The following is a 22,817-nucleotide window of genomic DNA, read 5'->3' on the forward strand; positions in this document are numbered from 1 at the left end:
GGGAGATTTGAGAGAGCCAATGGGTACGAAGACATGATACCAATACAATGTTTTACCCATAATAAGTTAAATATCTATGGAAGTCCCTGGGATAAATCGTATTCATCATTGCGGTTCAGTCCCCCCTTCTACACACCCCAGCTTAGCCCTTATTCCAAGCCCCACACTCACGGAGCAGACCCTTGATGCTCTCAATCATCGCACTAGAGACATTCGCCTAACGTGGGGTATTAATATATGTCTCAGAATGGCATCCATACCGCAGAGTTGGCTTACCATCTCCAATTGCTGTGCGGCTTTCGTCATAGCCTCCAGGTCCTGACTCGAGGGCGTATCCCGCAGCCGCTCCAGATCGTTACCGATCTGCTCGAAGACCTCGCGGACGCCCATCCTGACCTCCTCCCGGAGCTGACACCTCATCATTTTGCAGGCGTCCTTCAGCCCGTCGTGAATCTTTCTGTAGGGTCCGTCTTCCACACAGAGCCTTTGTCGAAACCTCTCGCAGCGGTACTTGTGATACGTCGTCCATGGGTTTTTCGACCTCGGTCGGCGTTTAGCGTGTCTATAGACGCTCTCCATGGCGCTGCTGAAATAGTGCCCACCGTTATCTTCGCAGGCATGGTCGCGCTCGATTCTCGTGAATAGTCAGACACTGAGAAGACAATTTGTAAGAGGAGGAGCAGCGAACCTGAAGGAGGATTGCATTGCTTCCCCAGCCTTGTCAACCACTGCTTTGGCTTCCTGTTTTCTAAGCTCAAAACCAAGCAAGAAAATCCCAAGCTCCCGAGAGGTAGGCGTCGAACAGCTAGCTTTGGAAGTATAAGTCATCTGCAAGGAAGAGGCTCACCTCGTAAATGTGGATCATATCACTTATGGTCTTCTCGATGCTTCCTTTCATATCACCCAACATGTCCTAGGTGCTTGCCATGATGTCCTCAAAATGGGTGAAAGAGTTTCGCGGACGCACTCAAGGAGCGAATCATTCCAGCTTGTTCTACGTATCTTCGGCGTCTGGTGGTTCCCTAAAGACTTGTTAGTACCAACCACACAAATTGTGGGGCTCTAGCACCTACCGTGATTGCTTACGAACACCATGTGCTGCACGTGGGTCCACTATTATAGATGAGCATATATCAGACTACACTTCGTGATACCAAACTCACTGGTTTTGCCTCCCATTTGCGACACAGCATGTTGGCATGCTCGATCCAGCCTGGTATCGAGTCCACTACAGTGGTTTTAGCGAAGCACAAGCAATTGCGACACATAACTTACTAGCTGTTTTTAGAAGCAAGTCCGTGGCCTTGTTGCCGAAGAGCTTATCTGTGCCGGAGTCTATCATACTTAGGCAGCGCTTGTGAACGGTATCAGCCTACTTTCTTCAAGAGAGTTGCACTCTCACCTCAAGTTGTCCTTCGACTCCCCCTTCAATTGACCAGACATCGGTGGCGATAGGCTGAAAATTTGCCAGCTCGATGCTGTTGAGCAGCGACGGTACGGTCAACTCAACATAGTGGGCGAGCTGTTTCTGCCTTGGCTGGCAAGGTAGAGCAGTTATGAACCGCTTCAGAGAAGGGATGCCTGAGCACTCGGGAGAAATAGAAGGTCGGTCGATGGCAGGATACCCTTCAATCCTCAGCTGGTATTCTTTTGCAGAGATACACACGGCGCGTATTCGCTGGCCGGGAACCCAGTTGGATATCTTCTGGCAGACACGGCGATTTCTCTCGTTGATGAAGATTTCGCGTTTTCTAACGCAACTATCAGCGACTGTTGACATACCTGAGGTTACGGTCAACAGGCTTACTTGAAAGCCACCCAGTTCTGTTTATATCTTGCACAAGAGTTTAGTACAGCGATTGCATCAGGGTAATTCAACTTACTGAATGAGTTGAAGATATTGCGAGATCGTTGTACATTGCTGCCGCTGTTGATTCAACTCTCTTTCTTTCTCGTCCAAATATCTCAACTGGCTCAGCTCACGAAGAGTGAAGTCAGTATCCATGACAGAATCCGTTCGTACACTCTTGGATTTTGTCAGTGGATGTATCTATATGAATCCGGGAGTCTTACGTTTGAGCATGTACAGCAGACCAACACCTCATGTCCCGGTCCTGATCTCCTGATAGTCTCCAACAGGTGACCTTTGCCGTGACTTCCAGTCACGATGCGACCGATGGCACTTACGACAATCGTCGCTGAACAGAGCTGCAAGTACTCCCTAGCGGCGTCAACATTTAGATGATTAACATCGTCGAGACCTGGGAAAAATCAACTTCATTTGATCGCCTTCAGGGCTTGGAAGAACAAACCAGGTAAGTCTACAAGAGTAACGTTATGCTGCAGAATCGGACACTCCGAGCCGATTCTAAGAACGTTAATCAAAGAAAGATGCTAGTCGGAACTGTTTACTTCACAAGCTTCACGAAAGGCCATGGGTCGAATGGCATGATCCCGTCACCGGTGCGTTGTCCATGCGTAAACGGCATCAGTCGCTCCCAAAGCTTCGCTGTTGACTTGACCTGTACGAGCAATCTCTCAGAGAACCTTCCCAGCTCGCGGTAGAGTAGCTTCGCCCATCTCAGTACTTCGTCAAGAGTGTCGGTATTGCTTGGATCTTCGGCGTGTCTCAGAAACGTCCTCATAGCTGGGTCGTCGCGGAACTCAGGTCGATTGGGAAAGAGGGCCTTGAAAACAACCTTCGCTGTCTCTGCCTTCTCGTTGGTTATGTCCGACAGCTCCTCTCCTTAGTCGGGTATAACCCGAGGACCAAACTCCTGAAACACCTAGAAATCCTGTCGGTGACTGTACGCCAACTCAAGAGTTCGATCTCTGCAATGTACTTGAAGTCATCTATACCGGAGGAGTACGAATATTCGAGCGGCACCCGTGTACAGCTCTCGCCGCTGTTTCCCTGCATTCTATATAAGCATGTTGAATGGTTCTGAGCGAGACCGGCGCTTACCACGACCACGAGACTCATATCCCCGAGGAGTGTGCCAATCAGATGGGACTTTCCTTGTCCGGTGTCTCCAGAAACACCAACGCGTATGGGCTCAGCCCGGCAGGGCGTGACATGTTGTTCAAGAGTTTGGCGGAGGGTACCCATTGATCGGATCCGGGATTGATCCTGAGTGATTGCATCCCTGATGGAACGCACAAGATTTTCCGATGCATCTTCTGCTTGCTTGAATGATGGCTGAAAAATCGGCAAGTTAGGCCTTGTTCCGTTGCCGGGTCGTGTTTGATGATTTTCCACGATTCAGGGAAAGCAGCGCCTAGTTCGTCAAAGCTATGCGGATCTGTTGTACGAATAGATTGAAGATCAGGCCTTTGGACTGCGTGCGGTGCTCGCGCTGAGTGCTGGAGTGCTCGGGGACCACTTGCTGCGCTGAATGGTGCCCGGGGCCCGTGGGGTGCGATTGGTCCTGCCCTAGGCCGGGGAGGTAGGCCCTCTTCCGCCTTTGGCCAAGCAGAAGTATCCAAGAATGCGGGTTGTGGGGAAGATGATCGGGTCCTTTCTCGAGGTGACCACAGGTCTGGCTGACGACTGCTTCTATAACCCCTTCGCTCACTGCGACATTGTGAATCTGTATCCCGCGTGCGACTGTTGTGGCGCGACGGGCGGTAGCTGTCGTACAGGGGAGGCGACCGATAGTGGTAAGCCATGCTCGTGGGTGCGGCGAAAATGTCTGTCCTGGGGTTAAGTTAAAGCGCGAAACTATGATAATTCTGGAGTGTGGTATGGCTCCGTTGGCGACTGACTGAAAAGGGGATAGATTGAAGGCAGGCACAGGTGTGAGACTGTGTGCCGTATATAGGACGAGCTTTCGCCTTAGGAGGAGAAAGAAGTAGGCAGGAGGTCAGGAATCAGGATGATGAATTGGAAGCGAGGGGAGAGTCCACCGTGGGGAATTTCTTGCCCAGTTACGGAACCTTCGAGGTGCATAGAAACCGCAACACAGAGTGCTACGACTCATGCAGCATGCCGGCAGATCAATGTGTCTTAGAGCGGTATCATTAGCATCTACAAAGGCGACGTCATCAACCATCAGGGCTAACGGGCAAACTGGCCGCGGTAACTAGCCCACAGGAGACGCAATGGTAATAAGCAGGCCAAAGCCGGCAGTCATGACAAGCTGTCATTGGTGCGAAGGGTATCCAAGGGGAGGTCGAGTTGTGGCAAGAAGCCATGCCCAATTGGTGCTAGCTCCTTCGCTATCATCGCGGCGGACGATGAATTCTCACTTTTCTCAAAACAGCTGAACCCCGCATCACATCCTTGGATAGCTCTTCGACCAACAACCAGAGCTGGAGCTTACATTTTCTTAGAGGGTAATCGGAGTGACGTGGCTCGCGGAAAATGTGTGGTGCCGGCAACCTACATCTAGTTGTACCCCGTCAACAACACAACGTGTTTGGACGTGCCTTCGACTCGCCTTTTCGAAACTTGTGGTCCGATGGGTAAGCTGGCATGGCTGCTATCGACATGGAAATTCCTGAGCCGAAAGCGCGTGCGGTGCGTGCGCCATATCCCAATGATATGAACTGTATGGTGAAGGATTAATATATAGGCTTCCAGTGAGGTGGTAAGGTGGCTACAACGCGTTGTTAAGCTAAATTGGTCGACACTGGCGGGTCTAAAGGGAAGACGATGTCAGCACTTCGAATGCATCGTGCTGAAGCCGCGTTCGATCGCCGGAACGCTGCTTGAAGGTGAGGTGAGGTGCTGTTCTCGGCCCGAGTGAGGTCGGGAGGCTATACTGTGTCAGTACTAGTCCGATGACATAATCCATGTCTCCAAACACCGTGACGCTTTAACCCCCAACAATCACCAAGGGTACGAAAGGGCCGTCACCCAGCCGTCCTAGGGCTCTAATGAGTCCACATTGGAACGGAGTGGTTGATGCAAGTCTGACAGCACTCTGCCGTCATATGACGCCTATTTTCAAAGCTCGCCACCTTCTAGGAGAAAAACGGCCTGATATGGATGGGCTGTATCCCAATGATACAATCAGCCAGCAGCCATTCTGATAGACGGCGATTATGCAGGTGGCGACCGAAGGAGCATTAGGTGAGGTCGGCGGGCAACCCAGGGAAGAGGTACCCGCGCCCTTTATCAGCCCTTAGAAGGTACCACCTGGGCGCTCTTGTCACGGCAAAATCAAAATCACAATCACGCTTCAACACAAGGGACCAAATGGTTCAAAGACACCTATCCCTCACCGGGACCTCAAACACTGCCCTACGGGGCGCGCCAACCCAGCCGACAGACGGCAGTTTCTTGACTATTGTCAACTTTCAATATATTTCTTATGTCCTCGCACGGAGGAGGATTAGGAACCGACAGGCTCTCTGTATGGGGAGCAGCTGAACACATGAACCGCTCTCACAGCCCACGGGCAGTGCTTAGCGCGTCCCCAATGCCCCACGGGAGGCTCTCATGTACAATAAGTACTGGACGTAAATCAATTCCAACCAACCAACCTGGGCGCTCTTCCACTTCAAGAGCTCCTATAACATTGGCAAGTCAAAGGAAGGAGCGGCCACTAGCTCAATTGCTTCTTGACTTCCGTCTTGTTTCTCCACCTCCGCGACAGCCCCATTCTTCGTTCTGTGCATTGAGAGCCCTCGCTTTAGCCGCAGTATTATATTTCTTCGCTTCTGCATCTTCTATCTCGCTCGAAGATTCCATCAAACATTCTCGAGCTTGCATTCGCTATCCCGACCGACTTAACCAGACTGCGTCCCATCATGCCTCCCAAATCTCCCGTTCACGACCCGGAATCCTCTCCGAACCCCGAGAAGTCTCCTGTTCTCAACCCAGAGTCCCCTCCGACGTCCAAGAAGTCGCCCAAGATAACCATGACCAAAAATGCTGTCATGAAGTTCTGGCGCAGTTTCTCAGGTGACGGCCGTAAGTAGAACCCGCATCGTGAGCATGTACAATGCTTATCCTGAGGCCCTTCAGCCGCACCAGCTCCCTATGCCTATCACGGGGCAGTCATACCGATCGCCGTTCGAAACGAAAATGAAATGCGATCAGGCTTGGTCGAAGTCACCGTCGGTCCCACCCGTACAAAGGACAGCGTCTTCTACGTCAGCCAGGACTTAGTGCGCAAAGGTGGACCCTACCTCGAGGACAAGCTCGATGCCGTATACAAAAAAGGCAGCCAGCTCTTCGCAAAATGGACTTTGACCTTGCCAAACGACGAGCCGGACGTCTTTCAGACCTTTTGCGCACTCACGCCTCACGGAATGGGCGATGTTATGCAACAGGAGCAACATCGGAAGGATTCAGCATTCCCCCAGGAAGACGCCAACCTAATCCCACTGTCGGTCCGAGTCTATGCCTTCGCGTGCAAGCTAGGACACGAACACGCGTCGGAACTTGCAAAGAGGGCCCTCTACATGATCTAGGATGACTACGTAGGGTGCCCCAGCCCCGAATCCAAGAAGAGGCAGATCCTCAAGCCGAGGCACGCGCGCTATGTCTTCGAGAAGGTTGGGAGGCAGACCGGCTTCACCCAACTATACGACTTCATTCTCGGGTTGTCCGTCCAGGAGGAGTATCTCACCAAGATGGAAGCGCCGCATGTCAAGGTCGCTTGGCGCGAATTGCTCCATGAGTACACGGACTTTATGGCCGAGAGGAATAAGCTGCTGAATACGGTAAACATTGATAGCAGGGATGAATTGCTGAGGCCCTTTAGGCCGAAATCCGTGGAGGAGATGGTGGCGGAGGGGGCAGCGAAGGTGTCTGCTGCGGAACAGCACTGAACGCGTTTATGGGTAGTTTTCAATAACCTTTCATAGTCCATCCTCTCTATGCCCGTGCTTACGGTTGCTCTCCGAGCGAAGCCCTGTCCAAGCACTCCTATTCTGCTGATAGTCACTAGGATCGACGCGATCACCTCTGGTGCCTATGGAGCCTCATCAATCCCCATTTGAAAATCCATCCTTCGAACCTGATTTTCAGTCGGCAACCACGACATGTCCGCCACTGCCAGGCCGGTCAGTGCCACCCCTCAACCCACAGTTTCCGCCGCAATTCTACCACATACCCAGCAAGAAACGAAGAGCCAAGCCAACCAGCTTCCAGAGAGTTGAAGCTACAAACAAGATCGTGCAAGATGCCCTCCAGTGCCAAGCCGTGTCAGACATCGTCGTCCCTCAAGCAAAAGAGAAGGACACGCCCTGGAGGAAGGACTTTCTGGACGCCTTCAAAGCCCGCTCAACTAACAAGAGTGAGCTCTCTGAGATCAAGGAAGAGCTCAAAGAGCAGGGCAAGAAGCTAAACAATCTCGAGGAGCTAGGAGCCAAACTGGAGGCTGTCGAAGCAAGGCTCAACGTCGTCCCTTCCGCATTCAAAGCCCAAAAAGGCTTCATCATCCCGAGTGAAGAAGAGGGCGCACGCCCAGGACAGTCCTCTCGAAGAGCGGCCTCCAAAAGCACCTCGAACCAGCACACCCAACCGCAAGTATGTATTTGCATTCCAGACTAGAGTCGGAGCTCCTTGGCCCGTCACACCTGCGAGTGGTAGCTTCATATACTAGTATGTACTAACTCTACTAGCCCCGAGCATGCTTCTGCCGACGGAGGAGGTGAAGAGCTAGTTGCGCCTACCACCAGTCACTCTCACCCCATCCCAACCTCTCAGAACTCCCGACGATGCACGCTCACCTACCAGCAGCTGCTCCAGATCACCCACCGCTTCCCCATGATCTCCATGATGACCCGCCGGCTAACACCCACGCGCACCCGATCGTCGCCGCCCAAGTTCAGCCGCCGGTCAGCAATAACGATGACGTGCCCTCACTCGTCGAAGCAGAAATAGCGGGCAAACCTATCAGAGGTTCTTCGGGAGGCAGGGGCGTGCTTCTGCCCCCATCAGTGCTCAGCGCATTCGTCGATACCATCGAAAGCTGCATGGGGAAGGTGAGTGTGTCGGGCTCATCGAAGCCAGGCAAGGACACCTGCTTGCTGCAGAGGAGAGACAAGAAGCAGAGCACTTGGGACACCACCGACCACCATGAGGCTCACAGAGAGTACGTAGCCCGACGGACATACTGCGTTCAATACACAGGGGCGATGTTCAAGGTGTATGCGCCATCTGAGAGCAACAGGAGGGCAAGTGAGGAGCGGGAAGTCGGGGTGTGGGCCTCATCGACAATAGCCTGCCGTCCTTTGCCAGGTAATGCGATTGAGAGATGACTGTGGATCGTACGCTGAAGAATTTCAGGCTGAGATATGCAAATATGAAGCTGATGGCAATGCTTGATGCAGATGCGAGGGCACGAAGGTATGAGGATGTACAGTAGGTGAAGGTCAAGTCAATGTATCCACTTAGTCATCGACTAGGATCACCCGCCGGCCAGCCCTGAACATCCTCGCCTTGTTGGGGGCTTCTGTCTTTCCATACTCCTTTCTGTGTGTTTAGAGTATTTGGGGATGACTGTAAGCTTTCTGGGGATGTTTCGTGTGCCAAAGGGTTTGCAGGCCCCTTTGCGTCCCCTTTGCGTCCTTTCAAAGCTAATCTTCAGTAGGTAGGGCGTGGTTCCTACCCTTCCCAACCTCGCATTCACATCACGCCGCAGCCCGCAGAGGGCCCGACACCCAACCCACGGCGCAAATCATCCTGCAGCCTCCTCATATTTGACCTGACAGCCTGAATGATCGGGACCTGGACTGGACCCACGGCCATGCGGCGTGGCAGTAGTTTCTTGGCCCGCTTTGTGGGCGTCCAGTAGGCGTCATAGTTATCGTCGAGATTCAATGGCGCCTTCCGCTTTTTGGACGAAGCGGTCGATGCGGTTGAGGTCATGGAAGTCGTCTCTTCATCGGACATGGCGGTGTTGCCGTCTTCATCCACGTTGGCGGGAGCGATAGGCTGTGTGAGATCGGTGTTCGAGGCTGCTACCACGGGGTGTTGTGATGGTAAAGGTGCAGCACTTGCTGGTTCACCTGTTGATAGCACAGGCCGAAGGATTTCAGGCTCGTTTTGCGTTCCCGATTGCTCCTGTTGCGGTGTAGTGTTCGTTGCTATGGCCGATGACATTGGCTCGAGTGGAGTCTGTGCCAACTGTGATGGTGTAGATGCGGAAGCGGAAGTGGTGGTAGATACTGACGGCATATCAGGTACATCATCCGTTTCATCCATAGTGTTCTGGTCCTGAGACTTCGTAGGTTCTTCCTCGGTTTCCCTTGCGCCCAAACCGGCGTTCAATTCTGAAGATTCTGCTGACCGAAGTGTCGGAGTAGCAGTGGCGCTTTGTCCATCAGGCACGTCATTCATCGCTACGTCTTTGTCGTGGCTCTGCCCGAGTTTCACGCGCTTACGTTCTCTTGCAATCATTCCCATATGCCGCTCGGTATCCGCCAATTTCCTCTTGCCTTCACCCGCAATACTCCAGAACGCAGCAGTTGGCGTTGGGAACCTCTTCAGGTACTCCTTGAGCTGCTCAATCCCCAGGGGATCAAACTCGCGCCGCGTCTTCTTCATATCGGCCAGACTAGTCGCTCGTGGTAGCTTAACCTTGATGTTGGCTGCGTGGTTGAGCAGTCCATCCGGAATCGCACCCTCAAAGTGCCAGTCCGACATCTCTTTAACGCCCATTGCTAGCCCGAGGGTATCGAACTCAAAACTATCCGTCGCTGTAGATGGTGGGGCGATAATTTCGGGTTCCCATAGTTCCTTCAACCGCACACTATCGCTCTCGTCCCGAGTGCTCCACGCGACAGCGAGGAGGCGCGAAACTTTGAGTTCCCTTTCTTTCCTCCTCGCCTCTTTCCGCCGATCCCATTCCAACATTCTTTCAATCTCAACAACCACCGTCTTGTTAATCCTCGCTTCCAGCTCTCTCAGTATCTGCTCAACCTCCTTGATGGACCTCCATGCTTTCCACTCCTCCCTAATTTCCGCCCACAAAGCAATCTCCTCCGTTGTATGCCCGGGAGCTGTTCGAGGCAGTGCCTCTTCCTCGTCCTCATCACAATCGAGTTCGCACTCCCAGACCATTCGCACAAGCGTAGTCTAGAACATAGCAGTAAGCTAAGAGCATGCTTTATCCGCAGCCGTCGAACTAAAGCATACCTCCATATTACGCGACACCATATCCCGACGCCGGTTAAGATAGATGTCGACGTCGAAGAATGAGGGCGTGGAGGAATGCAGGAGCCGAGGATGCATTTGTCTAGCGCTATGATGAGGTCTTCGACGGCCTGCGAGGAGTGGCGAGTGCGGATGGGTAAAGTGGCTTTCCATGAGTTCGGCATCTTGTTCCATACGTAGATTTCGTCTTAGTTGAGAGAAGTTGTTAGATCGGACAGGGAGAGCTGAAAAGCTGGACTGCAGAGCGCGCGAAAGTTTAGGGTCTATAAGAAGTGCGGTTGCGGTAGATGAACTGTTGGTCCTCGCATACCTCGAGCTAATTGGGAAGTGAATTCACACTGGCTGTTGCTATGACCGGGTCAAAGTGTGGTAGCCTGTCTGAATGAGGAACAACAGGTAACGGCTTCACTCATCCCTTGAGGTGGAAAGGGCCATTGCTCGGATAGATGAACTCCCCTAGTCGGGCTTCTACGGAATGTGAGGTTAAGAAGTTGTTCCAGAGCCGCATTGTAATGGAAGATGACAACAACACAAATTACTTTGCCATCAAGAAAGAGCACTCATTGAACACTAGAAGTAGCATCCTCATTTTGCATCTAACCAATGCTACTGAACCAAGCAGTGCTATGCAGAAACAATCCGTCGCGGCCCTATGCATAGGGCGCAGCAACCACTTATTAAACGCCGTGCCATCGTAACAAGAGGGAGAACGACGCTCCCAGAACCCCCCATAACGCCATGTACTAACATCGGTGGTGCAAAAAGCAGCCGAGGCAATATAAACACCGTCCCACAATATCAATACAGAGACCTTCATCCTACTCATCAGCCGTCAACGCCATGAGTCTCCTTTGCCAACACCGTAGACCCAGCTAATAGGCTATCCGCCGTATACATCATGAACCGCATCCCTGTTCGTATCCAGAGCTCGTCAGAGACCGGGGCGAGGAGTGGGACGCGGGCTTGGATTATAGGTCCAAGCTCCCTCCCTAACAATACGCTCTCTTGCCGCGCGCTCCTTCTGCTTCTCTTCCTCTGTAAGCTGATCATTCGTCCAATAGGCACTGCTAGTCCGCTCGCGGAACCGTTTGTGCCTCTCCTTATTCGGGAAGACCTGCTCCATATTCAACGGCGCAATAGGACCGAAGATCTGCTCGGGATCGACCAGCTGCTGCTGTGTCAAGAGTTCGCGAAGGTTCGGGGTATTCACCCACGAAGGTTGCTCAAACTCGTTCTCCGAGTCCTCATCTTCAGAGTCGGTCATGATCTCTGGCAGCTTGATATCCTCGCCGTTAGGATACTGCGGCTGTGGGGGCTGACGTAGTTGAGATGGCTCGGCGAAGGGAATCTTGCCCTTTGCGAATTGAGCATGTGCAGGCGTAATGGGGTTCATCTTCGCCTGCTGCGATGGGCGCTTGGCTGGTCGATGGAGTGGCTCATCATTTTCGGGCTGGAACGGACGTTTGGCGGGCTTAGCAGGGTTGACTGGGGGCACGATGATCCGGTTTACATCCTGAACTGTCTGCATGCGGGACACGGGCTTAGCAGCCGCGAGGTCGGCGCGAGGTTGAGGCGCAGGGGCTTTCGGCTTCTCTACCGGCTTCTCAACAGCCTTTGGCGGCTGTGGTCGACCCATTCGAGAAGCCGACTTAGCGGCGACAGGGGCTGCTTTTGAAGACGTTCCCGACTTTGAAGACAAAGCCGAAGCAGGCCTTGCAGTTGGAGCAACTTTGGGTGCCGCTGGAGCTGGCTTCGGCGCGGGAGGACCCATTCTAGAGGTGGCAGGTGCTGGGGCGCTAGGGGCCGCTGGAGGAGCATTTCTCGACGCGGCTGCAGGAGCAGGTCCGTATCGGCTGCTGTTGAGATTGACCATGATCTTCTGAGGCTTTGCCTTCGGCAGAGTGTCCTTGCTAGAAGCTTTGAGAAGCTTCTTTGGCTCTCTCAGCTTGTGCGCGGTGGTTGGGAGGTTACTCTTCGGGGGAGGCGGTGGAGGCATCTCGTCTGCCGAATCAGGCTCCTGTGGCCGAGGCCCGGTATTCATCCGCGTCATTCCAGGTCGAGCCTGCGACTGATGTGAGACTGAAATGGGAGTTTTCGTCGCCGCTGCCGCCGCCTGTCTGATGTTCTGCTGAGAAGACATAGCAACTGGCGTCTTTGCAGCTGCGGCTTTGGTCTTCTGGTAGTGCGCAGCAGCCTTGGATTGCTCTTTCTCCCGTAGCTCCTTCAGTCGATCCTCTGCGCGTTGCTTCTGTTTCATTTCTTTTTCACGAGCCTCCTTCTCTTTCTGTCTCTCGCGCTCGGAGGAGCTGCGTGTGCGGCGGCCATCGTCCTTCATAGGACTGCCAGGTCCTGCGGCGACCTTTGCCGATTTTCCGGATTTGTCGGATTCTTTTGAAGGGGAACGCAAATGAGAGAAAAGCGTATGGCTAGCTTTCTCAGTGCGCTTCGGGCTGAAGATGTCCTCGGTGGAGAACTGGGCCTTGAGCTTGGGTCGCATCGGGCTTTCAGTCAGCGCATCAAGCTTCACTTGGGCACTTGTTGCGCTAGAGCCGATAATCTTCTCCTTTGCCGCACGAAGAGCTGAATAGAACTTAGCCTTTGACGCACTGAGAGGGCCATCCATGTATTTCTTACCAGTCGGGGAGCCAGCCGGAGTGGTTGACTCCACGACTGTCGAAAGATCCGGGTTGGAGACGGAGATAGGCTTAGGAAGGATTGGCTCAGCTGCTGGACGCGTGTCGGCCGAGTAGCTCTTGCTGAACGGAGGCCGCGCGGGATTTGGTGCCGGTGCCGTGGTCCGGATTGGCGATATCCAATCATCATCGTCATCATCATCGTTCCCAGGCTGGGCTGCCTGAAGATGCAGATATGCTGATTGAGAAGCCTGTACCGGCTGGGATGGCTGCGACGGCTGAGTAAGTTCCTTCGTATGGGAAGAGGCAAAGCTCGTTGCCTGTGAGGGCTGCGAAGACATGACATTCTGGCTGATCCGCTTGGGCGCCTCGTTCTGCTGCTTGAGCATGTTGATGCGCTCGTATAGGCGTTGCGTGGAAGTCTTGTTATGTAGCTTCGTGGTCTCGGATTCCTCTCTCCGGAGTTCCGGTCGTTCCTCTTCCAAGTCCATTGGGTCATGGTGATGAGTGTCGGTTTGTGGTAGTTGAGAGCCTCCAAGGCTCTTGCCTCCAGTAAATCGACCCAACTGGCTGCTGCGAACCTTGCTTTGGTCGACATGGCTCGTGCGTGAGATGCGATTGCCCATGCTCTTCTTCGCAATCAAAGGCTCTCGTGCCGGCAGAGAGGCAAAAGTGAGACTACTCTTCCTAACAAGCGGTTTCACGGGGCTGGAGCCATCCGACGGCGAGCGAACGTCATCATCGATGTCCATCTGATCGTCGATCTCGTGATGAACTACGGTATCATCGTGTTGCTCTTCGTCATTCGAAGCGATTCGCGTATCGACCGGGCCAGCAAAAGGCTCAGAGGGTGCGAAGATACTCTTGGGCTCGGGTGCGTGGGCGCGTTGATTCGCGGTGTCGAGGGCGTCTTGCGTATCGGCAGAAATGCTGTATTGCTCCGATATGATCCTGGGTGGCTGAGGAAACTCGGGAATGTCGTGATGGATAGCAGTCTCATCATGAACTGAGCTCAGCTCGTGCCGGATAACGGTGTCCTGCACATCGGATTGCGACGTGTCCGGCCTGTCGTCATCGATATCCATTGCGTCGTCTTTGAATTCATGGCGAAGATTCTCCTGGGAGGCATTCTTACTGCCAAACGCCTCCTTCGCTGAAACAAACGACTCGCCGGTATCGCGTCGCTCGTCGTCGGCGCTAATGGAGCGCCCGAATGACTGCGTTGCTTGTGTAGGCTGGGTGGATTGCGTGCCTCGAGGAGAAAAGACATCATCGCCATCTTGGGTCATGACCGTGTCCTGTGTAGAATGCACTGGACTGAAGTGGACGGGAACAGTGGTGTGGCTGGTGGCCGGCCGGCTCTCTGGCCTGACTGGACTACTCTGCTGGTTCTCCTTGCCCGTGCCGAGTGCTTTCGAGAAGAGGGGCCGTGGTACGGGTGACTTCACGTCTGGAGATTGCGCGGGAGCGGCATTTTCCGTGTCCTCGGCGATTTGGAACCGCGGCTTTGCGAGGTTCTTGTGCAGGTTGTTTCGTAGGCTCTGCTCGGCGGGGCTGGGTCGCTTCTGCGAGTTCGCTGAGAACAGGTCACCGAGAGGCTGCGGCGGTGTTAGTGCTTTCATCGCAAACGGGAGGAAAGAGCGCACCTGGCGAGGCTCGGCCGGCTTCTTGCGGGCCGTACGTGGCGTCTTTCCGCGTAGCTTTCCGGGTGTTTTGAACACGTCCAGGTGATTCCTGCAGTCGCTCTTAGCACCAGACGCGCGCGAGAATATGCCTGTCGCCACATACTGTCCGTTTTGGGCGAAGATGTCCCCCATATGCTCGTTGAGCCATTCCAGCTCGTTGCGCACAGAGAAGCCGAAATCTTCCAGCTCTTGCGCCACAAGGTCATTCGACTGGTGTCGCTCGTCGAGCAGCCATTGCGCGGACCCAATGGCGGGTACTTTGCTGCGTGCGGCAGCCATGGTGGGCGTGCGGTGCGGTGGTGGATCTGGCCAAAACACGCGCTGGCGACGGGGTAAACACAGTCAGGATAAAGATGAAATGTGTGCCAGGCTAGCTAGGCATTGCGTGTGCACCTGTGTTAGTAGATCTGGGCAGCCTCGAGGGCGTTGGCGGTGCAGAGCGGATGTCGTGGAGAGGTCGAGGACGATTGTTGTGACCGGGTTGAGCCCAAACAAACGAACCGTCCACGATGGCACGTGCGCACGCTAACCGCACTCGACCACCACCCCTCTCGATAGCTTGATAACGACGAGCGAGACCGTTCAGGATGGCTTCTGTATTGCAGACGTATCAATCGACGTCGACTTATCTACAATTGTGTGGCAGAATGCCGTCCCCGGGACACTGGGCAGCTACGGCCCGCGGCGTCTTCTCCGCTTCATAGGCCGAGGATATAGATCTGGAGCTTATTCCCGTCACAGCACTGATCGCTCCATCTCGTCTCTTCCACCTCAATTGATCTAAAATCACCTGTCCTTCGGCCTGCAAATATCATGACGTTCAGTCTGTTCACGAAAGCTCCGATGCTAACAAGAGCTCCACGCATTAGCTGCCACCTTTCCAGAGCGAAACCGTGCATACGCCCATTAACTCAACCAAGATGCTTTTCCATAACTTCTGCTCGTCGCCTGATGGAGATTTCCGGGTTCACCCAAGAGCAGCTCGATGTACGGGAAGCCGTCTCGAAGATATGCTCGAAATACCCCGACGTTCGTGTCCCATCGCCACTTGCGGTTCGACGCCGGTTGACTAAGCCTAGGAATACTGGATGGAACACGATAACTCCGGCGAATATCCCCACGACCTGCACAAAGATCTTGCTAAAGATGGCTGGATAGGTATTGCGCTGCCCGAAGACCTTGGGGGTGCCGGCTTGGGGATTTCGGAAGCCACCATGATGCTCCACACCATCGCGGAGTAGGTTGGCCCATGGCGTCCGAGTGCCGTTGCTCATTTTTCACAGAAGCGGAGCTGGGATAGCGGGAGCTCAGTCGATCCATGCTAATGTCTATGCTACACAAGTATGAAGGCTGAACCCCATCTTCTATCAGTCTAGTAAGCTAACATACCCAGCCCGTTGCTAAATTTGCTACGCCCGAGCAAAGACGACACATGCTTCCGGACTTGATCTCAGGAAAGACGAGGACGTGTTTCGCCGTGTGTGTTTCCCTTGGGCTGTATTCCGAGCTGATTTGCACTGCTAATCTGTCTGCAGGACCGAACCAAACACCGGCCTCGAGACCCTGAAGCTTCGTACGTTTGCCAAAAGGGACGGCGACAGCTATCTGATATCGGGCCAAAAGATGTAAGCAGACATTCCGCAGTGATCAGAAGCTTCAACTCAGCTTTGTAGATGGATATCTTCTGCGCAGGTCGCCACCAAAATGGTTCTCCTCGCTCGAACAACCGCACTGGAGGACGTTAAGAAGCCATCCGAAGGCCTCAGTCTCTTCTTCATTGACATCGATAAAGCTGCCCCTGGTATCGAGTTGAAACGAATCAAGAAGATGGGCGGACGAGCCATCGATGCTAATGAGGTCTTCTTTGACAACTTCCGCATCCCTGCTGATACCCTCATCGGCAAGGAAAGTCAAGGCTTCAAAATTGTACGTAATCAAATTCAGTCAAAGAATAGATACTAACCGAAGGCAGGTGCTCTACGGCATGAACGCTGAGCGATGTCTTCTTGCTGGGGAGGCTCTCGGCATCGGCTATGCAGCGCTGAAGAGAGCAACCGATTATGCTCGTGAACGAAACATATTTGGTCGGCCAATAGGACAGAACCAGGGCATTCAGCATCCCCTTGCCTCGGCGTACATGCATCTTGAGGCAGCGAAGTTGGCCACATATCATGCCGCGAAGCTTTACGATAATAGCGGAATAGATTCTTCTATAACGCAGCACGCTGTTGGAATAGCATGTAATTCCGCGAAATATCTAGCTGCAGAGGCTGCCTTTACTGCGTGCGAACGGGCGGTAAGCTAGACTATCTGAGACTGCCCAAGCTCGGCTAACGCTGCTAACTGTGATAGGTATTGACGCATGGTGGAATGGGTTATGCTCAAGAGTACCACGTCGAGAGATATCTTAGGGAGGTTTTTGTTCCTCGTATTGCTCCTGTCAGTCGAGTAAGTCGAGGCAACCCTAACGGCAGCAGGATGCTTTTTAACCTTGATTAGGAAATGATCATGAACTACATCGGCGAAAAGGCTTTAGGATTGCCCCGCAGCTATTGAATGAGTCGGCTTGAGATATTCTCCCATGCAATACTCCTTTATCACACGTCTACACATGCCTTGAGGGTGGACTTGGCCTATCCATGCTCAACCTCTCAATATTATTGCCATAGCTCTCCCACAACATCATAACCATGAAACACGCCTGCGCTAACCTTAATATTGGATCCCAACATTTCTCACGATTGAAATCACCTCCGACACCTCCCTCCTAATTCCTCTCGTCTGCTCCTCATTCATCAGCAAAATTCACAATGGATCACCCAACGTCCCACGACGGCTGGCCTCGAGAACGCCTTCCTTCACTTTCTACTCCGGAAGACCCTTTGGAGGCCTACAACCTGTACAGCGCCGTACTGTTAGCAGTAGACGAGCCAGCCACGCTCGCGCAGGCCTCCAAAGCGCCAATTGAGCCGCACAAGCCTGCGCAGAAGGTCTCCTTTGCCTCAATTCCTTGCTCCCCTACGCCAACAGCTCCTATTGTCCGCTCACCAACCCCTTACGCACCCGAGCGGCAAGATCAGCTTCCCGATGTGTCCAACCCGCACCATCGGGCCGGCTGGCCATTATCCTCTGGCCTGCGAAGGGTACCTATGCGACCTCTCAATCCCTCGTCCTCCTCAGATGCTTACAGAGCCTACGAAGCCCGCAAAGACCCCGTCGCTGCTCTGGGTCTGGGCGGGCCGCCGTGGCCAGACGATCCGGTCAATCGACCCCTGGGCCCGATCCCGTCCCAGCGGAGGCATAAGCGTAACAATGCAGTCTCCTTCGTTCGGCCAACGGAGAACCCTTTGAAAGGAGCACCGGAAACTACGGAAGCTGTGGCTGATAGCATTCGGGAGAACCTGGCCTTCTTCGCTGAAAAGGAGTCTGAGTCCAAGGATACCTCGCCCCCTACTACACCTGCTCCTATCGGACCTACCGCTCCTAGCCCTTCTAGATCCCCTACTATTCCTGAAAACCACTTTCGAGCCTATTGGGATTACAACCGGCTCTGTGTCAGCCCTAATGACTTCCACATCGCCCTCCAAAGGCGCGAGCAAGCCTGGCATGAGCAATGGGGCACACCAGCACCGGGCCAAGATTACGAGAACATACCAACATCAGAGCTGTGGTTCAGCGCATGCGAGCAGGGTAGGTATCTCGAGGAGAACAGCCACGCCAACAACAACCTGACGGTGGCGAATGAGAGGTTTGAGATGAGTCGTAGGAGGACTGAGCATTGGCTTGAGGAGGCACGGAGAGCGGAGGAGGAGAGGAAGAGTGATGAAGGTGTGATGTCTGATGCCAAGCAAGAAGGGGAGAAGGTGGAGGCGGAGAGGTACGTCCCGAAAACCTTCAGCGACGACGATGACGACGACGATATCGATGATGAGCCAAAGGCCGAGCACCCTTTCATCACCGCCTATAAAGCCTTGCTCCAGAAACGAAAGGAGGAGCGGGAGGCGGAGCTGGCCATGGAAAAGGATCAGGATCAGGATCAGGAGCAGGGACAGGGCAAGACGGCTCCTGCGACAAAGAATACTAGTGTTACAAAGTCAGATCTAACGTCTCTGCCCAAGGAAAAAGAGCAGGAAAAGGGCAAGGAGGACGCTCCTGCGACGGATAACGCTAGTGCAAGGAAGAGGGGTGCGATGGGTTCTAAGGAGACGATGGGTGGGAAACAAGAAGAGCCACAGAAGGCGCAGAGAAAAAAAGGGGTGAAGATTTCGGTGTGTGCCGGTGGTGGTGAGGCAGGGCGGGCGGGGGACAAGATGGCGTGGGCTACGAAGCCTGACCTGAAGACCCAGGCCGGGGTGAAGACGAAAGACGTGCGAGCCAAGAAGGCCGTTGCAAAGACTGAGGCCGCGGCGCAGATGGAAGATGTGCCGCTGGAGTTTTTGGAGGAGCAGTGGGTGGAAGTTGATGCGGATGCTGTGGAATGGGAAGTCGTGCAGAAGATTTCGCATCGGGGGTCAATGGAGTAGGCAGTCCGCAGTCTGGTTTGCTTTTGGATGTTTGGGGTTTGATCTTTTTATGATAGAATTTGGCGTGTACATCTCTTTCGTTGATGAAATTGGATAGAGTATTGAATATTTTTTAATTGGCTGGCTGATATCCAGATGGAACGGAGGGTGGTAGAAATTCAGACTCGCAACTTGACATGGTAAAGTATCATTACATAGGAGCAGCGCACGCAACGCAAAGCAATATAATTAATATCTTCGTCTTCGAACAACAATTCCCATAGGTGATGCTAGCTTTGTATCCGATGTTCAATGCTGTAGGGCCAAATATCCCAGGGTATAGTCCCAGCCTCTTGCAGTAGGGAATTCTCCAGGTTTAAGGGCTCGCCGTACAAATAAGTAAGATCGCTCAGCTAACTATACGTTCTATTGTACGCACCGGCGAAGACCCCCAGGGTGGCTGTTACGCACGTCGTATATCCGGAGAGATCCCCCACCGTGAGAGCCAGCTAACGAACGCCATTATGCCTCAGTCCTGTGTCCATGCCCATATGCGCTATGCGGAATAACCGATGCGTTGCTGATCTATATCCTCCAAGGAAAGCCATATCCATACTGTTAATATCCCATTCCCAGACCCGTACACCGAAAATACGCTTCATCGTTCATAAGTCGGCGCCTCGTGCACAGGCGTCCCCGCCGTCTCCACAACCCCAAACAAGGTCGCTCCTTGCCCAGCACATTCCGGCGACATCGAATTGTTTGGTGAATGATGCACCTTATGTGGACTCCACGCTTTGTGCTGCTGCTCATCGTATGCCGCTGCGCTCATGCCACTCATAAACCCATTCGGATTAAACTCTGTAACACCTGGAGCTGGTCCTGACTGCCCGCTGATCCATGATTGATGGGCGACAGTGGCGGCCTCGCGTTCGAGTCGTCGGTTTCGCAGGATGAGGTAGACGATGCCCCAGGCGATGGCGCCCAGGACTATGAGACCACCTATTGCGCCGCCGACGATGGCGCCAGTGTTGTTTGATTTGGACTTGTGCTCGGTGTCCTGCATAGCTGTCGGAGATGTAGTCGCGGGCACATCTGTCGTCGTGCTCGACGCGGTCGTCTTAGTCGGCCCCGAGCCTTCTGTCCCCGAAGCCTGCAATTCTGAGCGTGCTGCAGTAGTGACCATTCCACTCCATGTGCGCTCAATAACCATAGTAGCTGCCTCGGCAGCACATCCGTACTCGGTCAACGTCGTCGTTCTCTCCGTCGAATAAACGTAGAGCCACTCGTAGCAATTCGGCGCCTCGGTGCCGGTGCATTTTGCAATGTAGCCGTTGTCAGAGCAGACCGAGTTGGTGCAGCTGGCGGACATCAAGCTGCTGGGGATGCATGTTGTGGGAATGCTGCATGCGGACATGTCATTTGGGTCGCAGCAGCCGTGGACGCCGTAGTAGGTGTTCGTTGCGCAGACATAGTCGGAGTTGTAACATGTTAAGGATGATGCTTTGGAATGGTTAGAACACGGGTCTGAAGGTGTTCAAGTATATTGCTGCGCTGTCGGCTTACTGGAAATGCCGGATATAAATCCACATGTGTTGTCTAGGCCAGCGCGCCTGAAGAGCTCGATGGCGCCGACATGTGGTGCTTTAGTTGGAGCGGGACTCCAGTTATCTGGTGCCGGAACGACGAGAGTTGGCTGTGGAGGTGCCCACGGGAAGGCTGCGGCGGCTGCGAGCGCTGGTGCGAGAAAGGCGCATATTATGTGTGTAAACATTATGTTAAATCCATCCGGGCGGATACGTGCTATGCAGGTGCGTGGACCTCAGAGCGTCATGCCGTGCGAGAAACTGTAGACGATCAGCGTATAGCTGAAGCGAAGTGTGAGGAGTGCAAAAGAACGCGGTGATCAGGCGAGGGCAGCTGTGTTATGTACAGAAAGGCTGAGCAGCGCGCAAGCTCAAGCCCGCGATGGTTGACGTTGGCTGCAGCCACCACTTCGGGGCGCTGCCCTGTCGATCGAATGGCGTTCGTTGCGGCATCGTCGTGAGCCCAGGGTCATGCTGTGGTACGGCATGATGCGGGCTGTAAGCGTCACCTTGGGAGACCGTCGGGCGAATAAAGAGCATGCTGACTGCTCAAGCACTCCCTCTCCAACCCGCCGGGCCACACGCAGAAAAGTGAGCTCGCTAAAGGCAAGTGGTTGGAGATGTGAGCTGCTTCGCCGCCAAGCTGCGGCTGATTGCTTTGGGTAAAGTCTGGGCTGACCACTCACAGAATGCGTCTTGTGCAGTGCACAAATATAGATCACAAATATAGATCCACAGACGTAGAATGGTTGAGAGCATCCCTTTGAAGGCGCAGAAGAACCCGAACTCTAGAACGCTATCCGATAGTTGCTCGGATGTGTGGCTGGCTCGTTGTCTTGAGCAAAATCGAGCTGCTGGATCGGCGACAGGGAAGCGACGGTGGTACAGGCGCCCTTGAATGGGAGCCGCAGAGCCTCATGGAGTGGAGGCTGTGCGACGAGACACCTGAGGCAACCGAGCCTTGGAGAATCGCATCCTGGCCTCGATCAAGGGAGGACTCAAAGCTCTGACGCCCCGCATTGCCCAGGAAGGCTATGGTGAACACCCCTTCCCATCGGACTCTTGCGGCTGTACACTGATTTTCTCGTTCTTGGATGGGGAAGTCCAGCGCTATCTGGCATACGCGATCTGGAGGATCTATGGACGCTTCTATTCTCTCGGAGAACACCGCCGCGCGTCGGTCCACATCGCGTGTGCGCAATATTGTCGAGCCCGCGGCTGAGTGTTCCTCGCGTCAGTGACCAGTTCCAGAGATTGTGGAGCGTGAAGATATAGTATAGTATAATCTGTCGATGAGTATATTTTGCAGACGTAACGAGAACCAACTCTTGGTACAACTGCAGCTCTGCAACCCTAGGTTGGTATTCCCAAACGTCTTCCTAATGCCAAAGTACAGCGGTGACTCCTCCGATGCATAGATGCCTTGATATAGCAACCTTCCGCCGTATCGCGAAATATACAGGTGATGTACAGGATCCGAGAGGCCGCGGTATGTGACCTAGTTCCGCTTGTGGGGGCCGATAATCTTCGGATACATGCGCGAGAGGTGGTAGTTGATGTTGTTCTTCTTCTGGTTTGGATTTCGCTGCATACTGTGAGCGACTGCTGCCACAGGTATGAGTAAACACATACCGGCGAGTCCATGCATTGCCGTAGCTTCTGCTCCAGCTGTACACAGCCCTGAATGCTGTATCCTGACGACGCCCAGCATCCTGTGATAGGAACATCAGCAATCTGCCATATATCTCCTCTGCGCCGTCCTCGTATAGTATCCTCCTCTACGGCACATCGTTTGCCATTCTACGGCGCCTCATTCCAAAATGATGACCACCAAAGAGCACAAACTAGTAGACATACCCAAAACCGATGACATTATACCTAAGCACGGATTCGCCTCGGGCTTGTTCGGTCGTCGAACGCGGAGCTTCGGGAGCGGCGGTAACGGGCGGTGGGTAGCGGCTTGGACGGTCGCATTTTGCGGTTTTGGCACCATTGCGGAGATGCGCGTCGACGGGGTATCAGAAAGCCGCTGGAATGGACCGGTCGGCACCGTGGACGAAGTGTGCGGAGATGCGTGAAGGCCAGGCGGGTGTTGAAGCTCTCGAAAAAGTGCCAAAGCAGCCTAGCGCGGCAGCACCCCTGCTAGCGTGCACTGGCGGGTCTGTTTGTTTTGGTCTCGTTGCCTACCACGCCGACCCATGCCACTGTCACTCGCTACAGAAGGCCACCATTCTTCTGCCTGGATTTATGACTGCATGTCGTTGCCATTGCTATCTGACCGAGCAGTTCTATCCTAATAC

At 53.8% G+C, this 22,817-nt stretch overlaps 8 protein-coding genes across 8 annotated transcripts; 3 read left to right on the forward strand and 5 right to left on the reverse strand.

Moving 5' to 3' along the window:
- Positions 1–142: 142 nt before the first annotated feature.
- BU26DRAFT_569539 (uncharacterized protein) lies at positions 143–3,109 on the reverse strand (the record flags this gene model as incomplete). Its single annotated transcript, XM_033833900.1, has 14 exons — positions 143–217; positions 277–634; positions 968–1,022; positions 1,074–1,113; positions 1,164–1,228; positions 1,276–1,354; positions 1,403–1,751; positions 1,808–1,834; positions 1,884–2,026; positions 2,074–2,261; positions 2,313–2,368; positions 2,413–2,746; positions 2,818–2,914; positions 2,966–3,109. 14 exons carry the CDS (start codon positions 3,107–3,109, stop codon positions 143–145), a joined length of 2,010 nt encoding a protein of 669 aa, XP_033678616.1.
- A 2,645-nt stretch (positions 3,110–5,754) lies between these two features.
- Positions 5,755–8,214, forward strand: BU26DRAFT_569540 (uncharacterized protein; the record flags this gene model as incomplete). The annotated part of the gene is made up of 6 exons (XM_033833901.1): positions 5,755–5,917; positions 5,972–6,339; positions 6,421–6,672; positions 6,714–6,792; positions 6,900–7,484; positions 7,694–8,214. The coding sequence occupies 6 exons, from the start codon at positions 5,755–5,757 to the stop codon at positions 8,212–8,214; spliced, it is 1,968 nt and encodes a 655-aa protein (XP_033678617.1).
- A 367-nt stretch (positions 8,215–8,581) lies between these two features.
- BU26DRAFT_509436 (uncharacterized protein) lies at positions 8,582–10,285 on the reverse strand (the record flags this gene model as incomplete). The annotated part of the gene is made up of 2 exons (XM_033827146.1): positions 8,582–10,033; positions 10,094–10,285. The coding sequence occupies 2 exons, from the start codon at positions 10,283–10,285 to the stop codon at positions 8,582–8,584; spliced, it is 1,644 nt and encodes a 547-aa protein (XP_033678618.1).
- A 407-nt stretch (positions 10,286–10,692) lies between these two features.
- BU26DRAFT_492270 (uncharacterized protein) lies at positions 10,693–14,878 on the reverse strand. Its single transcript, XM_033826111.1, has 3 exons — positions 14,533–14,878; positions 14,391–14,478; positions 10,693–14,342 (listed from the first exon to the last, which is right to left on the reverse strand). Exons 1-3 carry the CDS (start codon positions 14,706–14,708, stop codon positions 11,043–11,045), a joined length of 3,564 nt encoding a protein of 1,187 aa, XP_033678619.1. The 5' UTR covers positions 14,709–14,878; the 3' UTR covers positions 10,693–11,042.
- Positions 14,879–15,380: 502 nt separating this feature from the next.
- On the forward strand, positions 15,381–16,985 carry BU26DRAFT_569543 (acyl-CoA dehydrogenase NM domain-like protein; the record flags this gene model as incomplete). Its single annotated transcript, XM_033833902.1, has 9 exons — positions 15,381–15,458; positions 15,509–15,666; positions 15,713–15,770; positions 15,823–15,908; positions 15,965–16,054; positions 16,103–16,355; positions 16,402–16,725; positions 16,782–16,877; positions 16,929–16,985. 9 exons carry the CDS (start codon positions 15,381–15,383, stop codon positions 16,983–16,985), a joined length of 1,200 nt encoding a protein of 399 aa, XP_033678620.1.
- A 254-nt stretch (positions 16,986–17,239) lies between these two features.
- BU26DRAFT_608977 (uncharacterized protein) lies at positions 17,240–19,068 on the forward strand (the record flags this gene model as incomplete). Its single annotated transcript, XM_033835889.1, has 2 exons — positions 17,240–18,948; positions 19,050–19,068. The coding sequence occupies 2 exons, from the start codon at positions 17,240–17,242 to the stop codon at positions 19,066–19,068; spliced, it is 1,728 nt and encodes a 575-aa protein (XP_033678621.1).
- A 119-nt stretch (positions 19,069–19,187) lies between these two features.
- Positions 19,188–21,177, reverse strand: BU26DRAFT_523216 (uncharacterized protein). The gene is made up of 2 exons (XM_033829988.1): positions 20,498–21,177; positions 19,188–20,434 (listed from the first exon to the last, which is right to left on the reverse strand). Exons 1-2 carry the CDS (start codon positions 20,703–20,705, stop codon positions 19,590–19,592), a joined length of 1,053 nt encoding a protein of 350 aa, XP_033678622.1. The 5' UTR covers positions 20,706–21,177; the 3' UTR covers positions 19,188–19,589.
- A 604-nt stretch (positions 21,178–21,781) lies between these two features.
- BU26DRAFT_523218 (mitochondrial ribosomal protein 10) lies at positions 21,782–22,597 on the reverse strand. Its single transcript, XM_033829989.1, has 3 exons — positions 22,375–22,597; positions 22,150–22,229; positions 21,782–22,102 (listed from the first exon to the last, which is right to left on the reverse strand). The coding sequence occupies exons 1-3, from the start codon at positions 22,508–22,510 to the stop codon at positions 22,016–22,018; spliced, it is 303 nt and encodes a 100-aa protein (XP_033678623.1). The 5' UTR covers positions 22,511–22,597; the 3' UTR covers positions 21,782–22,015.
- Between the last annotated feature and the right edge of the window lie 220 nt (positions 22,598–22,817).

The sequence above is a fragment of the Trematosphaeria pertusa genome (genome assembly GCF_010094035.1).
Source record: "Trematosphaeria pertusa strain CBS 122368 unplaced genomic scaffold BU26scaffold_16, whole genome shotgun sequence".
Lineage (NCBI taxonomy): Eukaryota > Fungi > Ascomycota > Dothideomycetes > Pleosporales > Trematosphaeriaceae > Trematosphaeria > Trematosphaeria pertusa.

Coding starts and splice junctions, on each gene's coding strand:
- BU26DRAFT_492270 (XM_033826111.1), bottom strand. CDS start 14,708: ATGGCTGCCGCACGCAGCAAAGTACCCGCCATTGGGTCCGCGCAATGG. Junction 14,479..14,532: donor ATCTTCGCCCAAAACGGACA/GTATGTGGCGAC, acceptor GAGCGACTGCAG/GAATCACCTGGACGTGTTCA. Junction 14,343..14,390: donor AGCCGGCCGAGCCTCGCCAG/GTGCGCTCTTTC, acceptor ACACCGCCGCAG/CCTCTCGGTGACCTGTTCTC.
- BU26DRAFT_523216 (XM_033829988.1), bottom strand. CDS start 20,705: ATGTTTACACACATAATATGCGCCTTTCTCGCACCAGCGCTCGCAGCC. Junction 20,435..20,497: donor ATTTATATCCGGCATTTCCA/GTAAGCCGACAG, acceptor ACCATTCCAAAG/CATCATCCTTAACATGTTAC.
- BU26DRAFT_523218 (XM_033829989.1), bottom strand. CDS start 22,510: ATGGTGCCAAAACCGCAAAATGCGACCGTCCAAGCCGCTACCCACCGC. Junction 22,230..22,374: donor TATAATGTCATCGGTTTTGG/GTATGTCTACTA, acceptor TTCCTATCACAG/GATGCTGGGCGTCGTCAGGA. Junction 22,103..22,149: donor GGCAATGCATGGACTCGCCG/GTATGTGTTTAC, acceptor CACAGTATGCAG/CGAAATCCAAACCAGAAGAA.